General features: G+C 46.4%; 1 protein-coding gene across 1 annotated transcript in view; it reads right to left on the bottom strand.

Annotated features, from left to right (window-relative positions):
• The window catches only part of LOC130115765 (protein Atg16l2), a 55,329-nt gene that overhangs the window by 39,244 nt on the left and 1,992 nt on the right, over positions 1–14,093 (bottom strand). The window contains exons 2-3 of the mRNA XM_056283583.1: positions 3,223–3,280; positions 44–122 (exon numbers count right to left, since the gene is read on the bottom strand). Coding sequence (XP_056139558.1) covers positions 44–122; positions 3,223–3,280 — 137 coding nt within the window. The remainder of the gene's footprint in view (positions 1–43; positions 123–3,222; positions 3,281–14,093) is intronic.

Below are 14,093 nucleotides of genomic sequence, written 5' to 3'. Positions count from 1 at the left end.
AGTAGTATTATAGTAGTGTTATAGTATCTATAGCTGATCTTACCTCTCCAGTGATTTCCTTTAGGTCCTTGTTTTGGGAGAGCCAATCAGACACTGAGACACCGGAGTCACCGGACGGCAGCCTGGACACACAAACACACCCTGCTTTATTACATCCATAGATACACGTTTTATATGTATTTATATCTACACACGTATAACCATGGCCAGGGCTGAACTTGGAAAGCAGGAGGTCCCAGTACACAAGGGGAGCTGTTCCAGCGGGTGGAAGGGGGGGAGGGGGGGGGGAGTCACAGAATGCATCAAAAAATCCACTGTGCCTGCAGCCCACTGGCCAACACCTAGGAGCTGGTGTTAAACCTAAACCACCAGCCATCACACACAAGCATTACATCTGCCTGCCTGCCCACCTGTCTATCTGTGTCTGTCTGTCTGCCTGTCTATCTGCCTGCCTGTCCACCTGTCTATCTGCCTGTCTGTCTGTCTGCCTGTCTATCTGCCTGCCTGTCCACCTGTCTATCTGCCTGTCTGTCTGTCTGCCTGTCTATCTGCCTGCCTGTCCACCTGTCTGTCTGCCTGCCTGTCTGCCTGCCTGCCTGCCTGTCTATCTGTCTGTCTGTCTGCTTGCCTGTCTTGTCTGTCTGTCTGCCTGTCTGTCTGTGTGTCTGTCCACCTGCCTGCCTGCTTGCCTGCCTGCCTACCTGCCTGTCTGTCTGCCTGCCTGCATGCCTGCATGTCTGTCTGTCTGTCTGTGTGCCTGCCTGCTTGCCTGCCTGCCTACCTGCCTGCCTGTCTGCCTGCATGTCTGTCTGCCTGCCTACCTGCCTGTCTGTCTTGTCTTTCTGTCTGTTTGCCTGCCTGCCTGTCTGTCTGCTTGTCTGTCTGCCTGCCTGTCCACCTGTCTATCTGTGTCTGCCTGTCCGCCTGCCTGTCCGCCTGTCTATCTGCCTGCCTGTCCACCTGTCTATCTGTGTCTGTCTGTCTGTCTGCCCGTCTATCTGCCTGCCTGTCCACCTGTCTATCTGACTGTCTGTCTGCCTGCCTGCCTGACTGCCTGCCTGCCTGTCTATCTGTCTGCCTGCATGCCTGTCTGTCTGTCTGCCTGTCTGTGTGTCTGTCCACCTGCCTGCCTGCTTGCCTGCCTGCCTACCTACCTGCCTGTCTGCCTGCCTGTCTATCTGTCTGTCTGCCTGCTTGCCTGTCTTGTCTGTCTGTCTGTGTGTCTGTCCACCTGCCTGCCTGCTTGCTTGCCTGCCTGCCTACCTGCCTGTCTGTCTGCCTACATGCCTGCATGTCTGTCTGTCTGTCTGCCTGCCTGTCTGTCTGTCCACCTGCCTGCCTGCCTGCCTGCCTGCCTGCTTGCCTGCCTGCCTGCCTGCATGCCTGCATGTCTGTCTGCCTGCCTACCTGCCTGTCGGTCTTGTCTTTCTGTCTGTTTGCCTGCCTGTCCACCTGTCTATCTGTGTCTGTCTGTCTGTCTGCCTGTCCGCCTGTCTATCTGCCTGCCTGTCCACCTGTCTATCTGTGTCTGTCTGTCTATCTGCCTGCCTGTCCACCTGTCTATCTGACTGTCTGTCTGACTGCCTGCCTGCCTGTCTATCTGTCTGCCTTCATGCCTGTCTGTCTGTCTGTCTGCCTGTCTGTGTGTCTGTCCACCTGTCTGCCTGTCTGTCTGTCTGCCTACCTGCCTGTCTATCTGTCTGTCTGCCTGCTTGCCTGTCTTGTCTGTCTGTCTGTCTGTGTCTGTCCACCTGCCTGCCTGCTTGCCTGCCTGCCTACCTGCCTGTCTGTCTGCCTACATGCCTGCATGTCTGTCTGTGTGTCTGTCCACCTGCCTGCCTGCCTGCCTGCCTACCTGCCTGTCTGTCTGCCTGCATGTCTGTCTGTCTGTGTGCCTGCCTGCCTGTCTACCTGCCTGTCTGTCTGCCTGCCTCTCCACCTGTCTATCTGTGTCTGTCTGCCTATCTATCTGCCTGCCTGTCCACCTGTCTATCTGACTGTCTGTCTGCCTGCCTGTCTGCCTGCCTGCCTGTCTGTGTGTCTGTCCTTCTGCCTGCCTGCTTGCCTGCCTGCCTACCTGCCTGTCTGTCTGCCTGCATGTCTGTCTGTCTGTCTATCTGCCTGCCTGCCTACCTGCCTGTCTGTCTGTTTGCCTGCCTGCCTGTCTACCTGCCTGTCTGTCTGCCTGCCTGTCCACCTGTCTATCTGTGTCTGTCTGTCTGCCTGCCTGTCCACCTGTCTATCCGTCTGCCTGTCTATCTGCCTGCCTGTCCACCTGTCTATCTGTGTCTGTCTGTCTGTCTGCCTGCCTGTCTGTCTCCTCCGCTCTGTTTCAGTACTACTATCAACAGAGCCACACCCCCACACTCTTGGTGCACCACCACACCCCCACACTCTAGGTGTGGCTGAGTGACCTGATTTCTCTCTTGTTTTAATCAGATTTAAATGCATCCAGAATAGACAAACGGACCAGTAACTGACTAGTAACTGGCCAGTAACTGACCAGTAACTGACTGGCTAGTAACTGACCAGTAACTGACTAGTAACTGACCAGTAATTGACTAGTAACTGACCAGTAATTGATTAGTAACTGACTAGTAACTGACCAGTAACTGACTAGTAACTGACCAGTAACTGACCAGTAACTGGCCAGTAACTGGCCAGTAACTGACTAGTAACTGACCAGTAACTGACTGGCTAGTAACTGACCAGTAACTGGCCAGTAACTGACTAGTAACTGACCAGTAACTGACTGGCTAGTAACTGACTAGTAACTGGCCAGTAACTGGCCAGTAACTGACCAGTAACTGACCAGTAACTGACTGGCTAGTAACTGACCAGTAACTGACTAGTAACTGACCAGTAATTGACTAGTAACTGACCAGTAATTGATTAGTAACTGACTAGTAACTGACCAGTAACTGACTAGTAACTGACCAGTAACTGACCAGTAACTGGCCAGTAACTGGCCAGTAACTGACTAGTAACTGACCAGTAACTTCACTGGGAGATAAAGGAACGACAGAACAGAACAGACAACATTACATGCACAACATTCATTTACAGATCGTGACAAAGGAGGCGCTGGTCCCAATCTGGGAGGTCCAGATCCTGTTCTGGCAGGATCCAAGACCAGACCTTATCTCTGTCTAGCCCCCTGAAGTAAATACCGAACCTTTACAGGTCCAGCAGTACAGGAAGTGGAAGTGGACTTGACCTCACCTGGCAGCTGAATGGAGGAGGCCCTTGGTGAAGGTGGTCTTCTCCAGCAGGTGGGAGTCTGCAGAGAAGAACAAAGCAGCTGAAACACGTCCACTTCCTGTTACCACCGGGGCTAATACAGTCCTCTAACAGGTCCTCAGACACACCACAGCATGGACCACAGCTGAAACACGTCCACTTCCTGTTGCCACCGGGGGCTAATACAGTCCTCTAACAGGTCCTCAGACACACCACAGCATGGACCGCAGCTGAAACACGTCCACTTCCTGTTCCCACCGGGGGCTAATACAGTCCTCTAACAGGTCCTCAGACACACCACAGCATGGACCGCAGCTGAAACACGTCCACTTCCTGTTACCACCGGGGCTAATACAGTCCTCTAACAGGTCCTCAGACACACCACAGCATGGACCGCAGCTGAAACACGTCCACTTCCTGTTGCCACCGGGGCTAATACAGTCCTCTAACAGGTCCTCAGACACACCACAGCATGGACCGCAGCTGAAACACGTCCACTTCCTGTTCCCACCGGGGGCTAATACAGTCCTCTAACAGGTCCTCAGACACACCACAGCATGGACCGCAGCTGAAACACGTCCACTTCCTGTTACCACCGGGGCTAATACAGTCCTCTAACAGGTCCTCAGACACACCACAGCATGGACCGCAGCTGAAACACGTCCACTTCCTGTTGCCACCGGGGCTAATACAGTCCTCTAACAGGTCCTCAGACACACCACAGCATGGACCGCAGCTGAAACACGTCCACTTCCTGTTGCCACCGGGGCTAATACAGTCCTCTAACAGGTCCTCAGACACACCACAGCATGGACCGCAGCTGAAACACGTCCACTTCCTGTTGCCACCGGGGGCTAATACAGTCCTCTAACAGGTCCTCAGACACACCACAGCATGGACCGCAGCTGAAACACGTCCACTTCCTGTTGCCACCGGGGGCTAATACAGTCCTCTAACAGGTCCTCAGACACACCACAGCATGGACCGCAGCTGAAACACGTCCACTTCCTGTTGCCACCGGGGCTAATACAGTCCTCTAACAGGTCCTCAGACACACCACAGCATGGACCGCAGCTGAAACACGTCCACTTCCTGTTGCCACCAGGGGCTAATACAGTCCTCTAACAGGTCCTCAGACACACCACAGCATGGACCGCAGCTGAAACACGTCCACTTCCTGTTGCCACCGGGGCTAATACAGTCCTCTAACAGGTCCTCAGACACACCACAGCATGGACCGCAGCTGAAACACGTCCACTTCCTGTTGCCACCGGGGCTAATACAGTCCTCTAACAGGTCCTCAGACACACCACAGCATGGACCGCAGCTGAAACACGTCCACTTCCTGTTGCCACCGGGGGCTAATACAGTCCTCTAACAGGTCCTCAGACACACCACAGCATGGACCGCAGCTGAAACACGTCCACTACCTGTTGCCACCGGGGCTAATACAGTCCTCTAACAGGTCCTCAGACACACCACAGCATGGACCGCAGCTGAAACACGTCCACTTCCTGTTGCCACCGGGGCTAATACAGTCCTCTAACAGGTCCTCAGACACACCACAGCATGGACCGCAGCTGAAACACGTCCACTTCCTGTTACCACCGGGGCTAATACAGTCCTCTAACAGGTCCTCAGACACACCACAGCATGGACCGCAGCTGAAACACGTCCACTTCCTGTTACCACCGGGGCTAATACAGTCCTCTAACAGGTCCTCAGACACACCACAGCATGGACCACAGCTGAAACACGTCCACTTCCTGTTCCCACCGGGGCTAATACAGCCCTCTAACAGGTCCTCAGACACACCACAGCATGGACCGCAGCTGAAACACGTCCACTTCCTGTTACCACCGGGGCTAATACAGTCCTCTAACAGGTCCTCAGACACACCACAGCATGGACCACAGCTGAAACACGTCCACTTCCTGTTACCACCGGGGGCTAATACAGTCCTCTAACAGGTCCTCAGACACACCACAGCATGGACCACAGCTGAAACACGTCCACTTCCTGTTCCCACCGGGGCTAATACAGTCCTCTAACAGGTCCTCAGACACACCACAGCATGGACCGCAGCTGAAACACGTCCACTTCCTGTTACCACCGGGGCTAATACAGTCCTCTAACAGGTCCTCAGACACACCACAGCATGGACCGCAGCTGAAACACGTCCACTTCCTGTTCCCACCGGGGCTAATACAGTCCTCTAACAGGTCCTCAGACACACCACAGCATGGACAGCCCTCACGCGCGGGTCTGTCTGACTGACTGGGGGCCAGAGTTTAAAGATGGTTTGTTGTCTTGACAACCCCCCCCCCGCCCCACACCAGCTGTACAACCATCCTGACAACTACACACACACACACACACACACACACACACACCAGCTCTACAACCATTCCAACTACACACACACACACACACACACACACACACACACACCAGCTCTACAACCATACTGACTACTACACACACACACCAGAACTACAACCATCCTCGCGACAACCACAACCACATACACACACACACCAGCTCTACAACCATCCTGACAACTACACACACACACACACACACACACCAGATCTACAACCATCCTGACAACTACACTACACTACACACACACACACACACACACACACACACACACACACACACACCAGCTCTACAACCATACTGACAACTACACACACACACCAGAACTACAACTATCCTCACGACAACCACAACTACACACACACACACATACACACACCAGGTCTACAACCATACTGACAACTACAACACACACCAGAACTACAACCATCCTCACGACAACCACACACACACACACACACACACACACACACACACACACACACACACACACACACACACACACCAGAACTACAACTATCCTCACGACAACCACAACTACACACACACACACATACACACACACCAGCACTACAACCATCCTGAAAACTACACACACACACACCAGATCTACAACCATCCTGACAACTACACTACACACACACACACACACACACACACACACACACACACACACACACACACACACACACACACACACACACACACTGTCTACACTGGTGGAACACTACACAACACTAGACAACAGTTCATACTGTCTACACTGGAGGAACACTACACAAACTACACAACAGTTCATACTGTCTACACTGGTGGAACACTACACAAACTACACAACAGTTTGTATTGTGTACACTGGTGGAACGCTACACAAACTACACAACAGTTTGTATTGTCTACACTGGAGGAACACTACACAAGTTTGTATTGTCTACACTGGTGGAACACTACACAACACTACACAACAGTTTGTATTGTCTACACTGGTGGAACACTAAACAAACTACACAACAGTTTCTATTGTCTACACTGGAGGAACACTACACAACACTACACAACAGTTTGTATTGTCTACACTGGAGGAACACTACACAAACTACACAACAGTTTGTATTGTCTACACTGGTGGAACACTACACAACACTACACAACAGTTTGTATTGTCTACACTGGTGGAACACTAAACAAACACTACACAACAGTTTGTATTGTCTACACTGGTGGAACAGTAAACAAACTACACAACAGTTTGTATTGTCTACACTGGAGGAACACTACACAACACTACACAACCGTTTGTATTGTCTACACTGGAGGAACACTACACAAACTATACAACAGTTTGTATTGTCTACAATAGTGGAACACTACACAAACTACACAACAGTTTGTACTGTCTACACTGGTGGAACACTACACAAACTACACAACAGTTTGTATTGTCTACACTGGAGGAACACTACACAACACTACACAACAGTTTGTATTGTCTACACTGGTGGAACACTACACAAACTACACAACAGTTTGTATTGTCTACACTGGTGAAACACTACACAAACTACACAACAGTTTGTATTGTGTACACTGGAGGAACACTACACAAACTACACAACAGTTTGTATTGTCTACACTGGTGGAACACTACACAAACTACACAACAGTTTGTATTGTCTACACTGGTGGAACACTACACAAACTACACAACAGTTTGTATTGTCTACACTGGAGGAACACTACACAAACTACACAACAGTTTGAATTGTCTACACTGGTGGAACACTACACAAACTACACAACAGTTTGTATTGTCTACACTGGTGGAACACTACACAACACTACACAACAGTTTGTATTGTCTACACTGGTGGAACACTACACAACACTACACAACAGTTTGTATTGTCTACACTGGTGGAACACTAAACAAACTACACAACAGTTTGTATTGTCTACACTGGAGGAACGTTACACAACACTACAAAACAGTTTGTATTGTGTACACTGGTGGAACACTACACAAACTACACAACCGTTTGTATTGTCTACACTGGAGGAACACTACACAAACTACACAACAGTTTGTACTGTCTACACTGGTGGAACACTACACAACACTACACAACAGTTTGTATTGTCTACACTGGTGGAACACTACACAAACTACACAACAGTTTGTATTGTCTACACTGGTGGAACACTACACAACACTACACAACAGTTTGTATTGTCTACACTGGAGGAACACTAATCAAACTACACAACAGTTTGTATTGTCTACACTGGAGGAACACTACACAAACTACACAACAGTTTGTATTGTCTACACTGGTGGAACACTACACAAACTACACAGCAGTTTGTATTGTCTACACTGGAGGAACACTATACAAACTACGCAACAGTTTGTATTGTGTACACTGGAGGAACACTAAACAAACTACACAACAGTTTGTATTGTCTACACTGGTGGAACACTACGCAACAGTTTGTATTGTCTACACTGGAGGAACACTACACAACAGTTTGTACTGTCTACACCGGAGGAACACTACACAACACTACACAACAGCTTGTATTGTCTACACTGGAGGAACACTACACAAACTGCACAACAGCTTGTATTGTCTACACTGGAGGAACACTACCACAACACTACACAACAGTTTGTATTGTGTACACTGGAGGAACACTACCACAACACTACACAACAGCTTGTATTGTCTACACTGGAGGAACACTAAACAAACTACACAACAGTTTGTATTGTCTACACTGGTGGAACACTACACAACAGTTTGTATTGTCTACACTGGTGGAACACTACACAAACTACACAACAGTTTGTATTGTCTACACTGGAGGAACACTACACAAACTACACAACAGTTTGTATTGTCTACACTGGTGGAACACTACACAAACTACACAGCAGTTTGTATTGTCTACACTGGAGGAACACTATACAAACTACGCAACAGTTTGTATTGTGTACACTGGAGGAACACTAAACAAACTACACAACAGTTTGTATTGTCTACACTGGTGGAACACTACGCAACAGTTTGTATTGTCTACACTGGAGGAACACTACACAACAGTTTGTACTGTCTACACCGGAGGAACACTACACAACACTACACAACAGCTTGTATTGTCTACACTGGAGGAACACTACACAAACTGCACAACAGCTTGTATTGTCTACACTGGAGGAACACTACCACAACACTACACAACAGTTTGTATTGTGTACACTGGAGGAACACTACCACAACACTACACAACAGCTTGTATTGTCTACACTGGAGGAACACTAAACAAACTACACAACAGTTTGTATTGTCTACACTGGTGGAACACTACACAACAGTTTGTATTGTCTACACTGGTGGAACACTACACAAACTACACAACAGTTTGTATTCTCTACACTGGAGGAACACTACTCAGCAGTACACACCAGTTTGTGTTGTCTACACTGGAGGAACACTACACAAACTACGCAACAGTTTGTATTGTGTACACTGGTGGAACACTACACAAACTACACAACAGTTTGTATTGTCTACACTTGAGGAACACTACACAACAGTTTGTATTGTCTACACTGGTGGAACACTAAACAAACTACACAACAGTTTGTATTGTCTACACTGGAGGAACACGACACAACACTACACAACAGTTTGTACTGTCTACACTGGAGGAACACTACACAACACTACACAACAGCTTGTATTGTCTACACTGGTGGAACACTACACAAACTGCACAACAGCTTGTATTGTCTACACTGGAGGAACACTACCACAACAATACACGACAGTTTGTATTGTCTACACTGGTGGAACACTACACAACACTACACAACAGTTTGTATTGTCTACACTGGTGGAACACTATACAAACTACACAACAGTTTGTACTGTCTACACCGGAGGAACACTACACAAACTACACAACAGCTTGTATTGTCTACACTGGAGGAACACTACCACAACACTACACAACAGTTTGTATTGTGTACACTGGAGGAACACTACCACAACACTACACAACAGCTTGTATTGTCTACACTGGAGGAACACTAAACAAACAACACAACAGTTTGTATTGTCTACACTGGTGGAACACTACACAAACTACACAACAGTTTGTATTGTCTACACTGGAGGAACACGACACAACACTACACAACAGTTTGTATTGTGTACACTGGTGGAACACTACACAACACTACACAACAGTTTGTATTGTCTACACTGGAGGAACACGACACAACACTACACAACAGTTTGTACTGTCTACACTGGAGGAACACTACACAACACTACACAACAGCTTGTATTGTCTACACTGGTGGAACACTACACAAACTACACAACAGTTTGTATTGTCTACACTGGAGGAACACTACACAAACTACGCAACAGTTTGTATTGTGTACACTGGTGGAACACTACACAAACTACACAACAGTTTGTATTGTCTACACTTGAGGAACACTACACAACACTACACAACAGTTTGTATTGTCTACACTGGTGGAACACTAAACAAACTACACAACAGTTTGTATTGTCTACACTGGAGGAACACGACACAACACTACACAACAGTTTGTACTGTCTACACTGGAGGAACACTACACAACACTACACAACAGTTTGTATTGTCTACACTGGTGGAACACTACACAAACTGCACAACAGCTTGTATTGTCTACACTGGAGGAACACTACCACAACACTACACAACAGTTTGTATTGTCTACACTGGAGGAACACTACCACAACACTACACAACAGTTTGTATTGTGTACACTGGAGGAACACTACCACAACACTACACAACAGTTTGTATTGTGTACACTGGTGGAACACTACACAAACTACACAACAGTTTGTATTGTCTACACTGGAGGAACACGACACAACAGTTTGTACTGTCTACACTGGAGGAACACTACACAACACTACACAACAGCTTGTATTGTCTACACTGGTGGAACACTACACAAACTACACAACAGTTTGTATTGTCTACACTGGAGGAACACTACACAAACTACGCAACAGTTTGTATTGTGTACACTGGTGGAACACTACACAAACTACACAACAGTTTGTATTGTCTACACTTGAGGAACACTACACAACACTACACAACAGTTTGTATTGTCTACACTGGTGGAACACTATACACAACAGTTTGTATTGTCTACACTGGAGGAACACTACACAACACTACACAACAGTTTGTACTGTCTACACTGGAGGAACACTACACAACACTACACAACAGTTTGTATTGTCTACACTTGAGGAACACTACACAACACTACACAACAGTTTGTATTGTCTACACTGGTGGAACACTAAACAAACTACACAACAGTTTGTATTGTCTACACTGGAGGAACACTACACAACACTACACAACAGTTTGTACTGTCTACACCGGAGGAACACTACACAAACTACACAACAGTTTGTATTGTGTACACTGGAGGAACACTACACAAACTACACAACAGTTTGTATTGTCTACACTGGTGGAACACTACACAAACTACACAACAGTTTGTATTGTCTACACTGGTGGAACACTACACAAACTACACAACAGTTTGTATTGTCTACACTGGAGGAACACTACACAAACTACACAACAGTTTGAATTGTCTACACTGGTGGAACACTACACAAACTACACAACAGTTTGTATTGTCTACACTGGTGGAACACTACACAACACTACACAACAGTTTGTATTGTCTACACTGGTGGAACACTACACAACACTACACAACAGTTTGTATTGTCTACACTGGTGGAACACTAAACAAACTACACAACAGTTTGTATTGTCTACATTGGAGGAACACTACACAACAGTTTGTATTGTCTACACTGGAGGAACACTACACAAACTACACAACAGTTTGTATTGTCTACACTGGAGGAACACTACACAACAGTTTGTATTGTCTACACTGGTGGAACACTACACAAACTATGAAACAGTTTATATTGTGTACACTGGTGGAACACTACACAAACTACACAACAGTTTGTATTGTGTACACTGGTGGAACACTACACAAACTACACAACAGTTTGTATTGTCTACACTTGAGGAACACTACACAACACTACACAACAGTTTGTATTGTCTACACTGGTGGAACACTAAACAAACTACACAACAGTTTGTATTGTCTACACTGGAGGAACACGACACAACACTACACAACAGTTTGTATTGTCTACACTGGAGGAACACTACACAACACTACACAACAGTTTGTATTGTCTACACTGGAGGAACACGACACAACACTACACAACAGTTTGTACTGTCTACACTGGAGGAACACTACACAACACTACACAACAGTTTGTATTGTCTACACTGGTGGAACACTACACAAACTGCACAACAGCTTGTATTGTCTACACTGGAGGAACACTACCACAACACTACACAACAGTTTGTATTGTCTACACTGGAGGAACACTACCACAACACTACACAACAGTTTGTATTGTGTACACTGGAGGAACACTACCACAACACTACACAACAGTTTGTATTGTGTACACTGGTGGAACACTACACAAACTACACAACAGTTTGTATTGTCTACACTGGAGGAACACGACACAACAGTTTGTACTGTCTACACTGGAGGAACACTACACAACACTACACAACAGCTTGTATTGTCTACACTGGTGGAACACTACACAAACTACACAACAGTTTGTATTGTCTACACTGGAGGAACACTACACAAACTACGCAACAGTTTGTATTGTGTACACTGGTGGAACACTACACAAACTACACAACAGTTTGTATTGTCTACACTTGAGGAACACTACACAACACTACACAACAGTTTGTATTGTCTACACTGGTGGAACACTAAACAAACTACACAACAGTTTGTATTGTCTACACTGGAGGAACACTACACAACACTACACAACAGTTTGTACTGTCTACACTGGAGGAACACTACACAACACTACACAACAGTTTGTATTGTCTACACTTGAGGAACACTACACAACACTACACAACAGTTTGTATTGTCTACACTGGTGGAACACTAAACAAACTACACAACAGTTTGTATTGTCTACACTGGAGGAACACTACACAACACTACACAACAGTTTGTACTGTCTACACTGGAGGAACACGACACAACACTACACAACAGTTTGTACTGTCTACACTGGAGGAACACTACACAACACTACACAACAGTTTGTACTGTCTACACTTGAGGAACACTACACAACACTACACAACAGTTTGTATTGTCTACACTGGTGGAACACTACCACAACACTACACAACAGTTTTTATTGTCTACACTGGAGGAACACTACACAAACTACACAACAGTTTGTATTGTCTACACTGGAGGAACACTACCACAACACTACACAACAGTTTGTATTGTCTACACTGGAGGAACACTACCACAACACTACACAACAGTTTGTATTGTCTACACTGGAGGAACACTACCACAACACTACACAACAGCTTGTATTGTCTACACTGGAGGAACACTACACAAACTACACAACAGTTTGTATTGTCTACACTGGAGGAACACTACCACAACACTACACAACAGCTTGTATTGTCTACACTGGAGGAACACTACACAAACTACACAACAGCTTGTATTGTGCACACTGGTGGAACACTACACAAACTACACAATAGTTTGTATTGTCTACACTGGAGGAACACTACACAAACTACACAACAGTTTGTATTGTCTACACTGGAGGAACACGACACAACACTACACAACAGTTTGTACTGTCTACACTGGAGGAACACTACACAACACTACACAACAGCTTGTATTGTCTACACTGGTGGAACACTACACAAACTGCACAACAGCTTGTATTGTCTACACTGGTGGAACACGACACAACACTACACAACAGTTTGTATTGTCTACATTGGAGGAACACTACACAACAGTTTGTATTGTCTACACTGGAGGAACACTACACAAACTACACAACAGTTTGTATTGTCTACACTGGAGGAACACTACACAACAGTTTGTATTGTCTACACTGGTGGAACACTACACAAACTATGAAACAGTTTGTATTGTGTACACTGGTGGAACACTACACAAACTACACAACAGTTTGTATTGTCTACACTTGAGGAACACTACACAACACTACACAACAGTTTGTATTGTCTACACTGGTGGAACACTAAACAAACTACACAACAGTTTGTATTGTCTACACTGGAGGAACACGACACAACACTACACAGCAGTTTGTACTGTCTACACTGGAGGAACACTACACAACACTACACAACAGTTTGTACTGTCTACACTGGAGGAACACTACACAACACTACACAACAGCTTGTATTGTGTACACTGGTGGAACACTACACAAACTGCA

Source organism: Lampris incognitus, chromosome 7 (genome assembly GCF_029633865.1).
Source record: "Lampris incognitus isolate fLamInc1 chromosome 7, fLamInc1.hap2, whole genome shotgun sequence".
Classification (NCBI taxonomy): Eukaryota; Metazoa; Chordata; class Actinopteri; order Lampriformes; family Lampridae; genus Lampris; species Lampris incognitus.
This window is presented reverse-complemented; position numbering and strand designations above follow the sequence as displayed.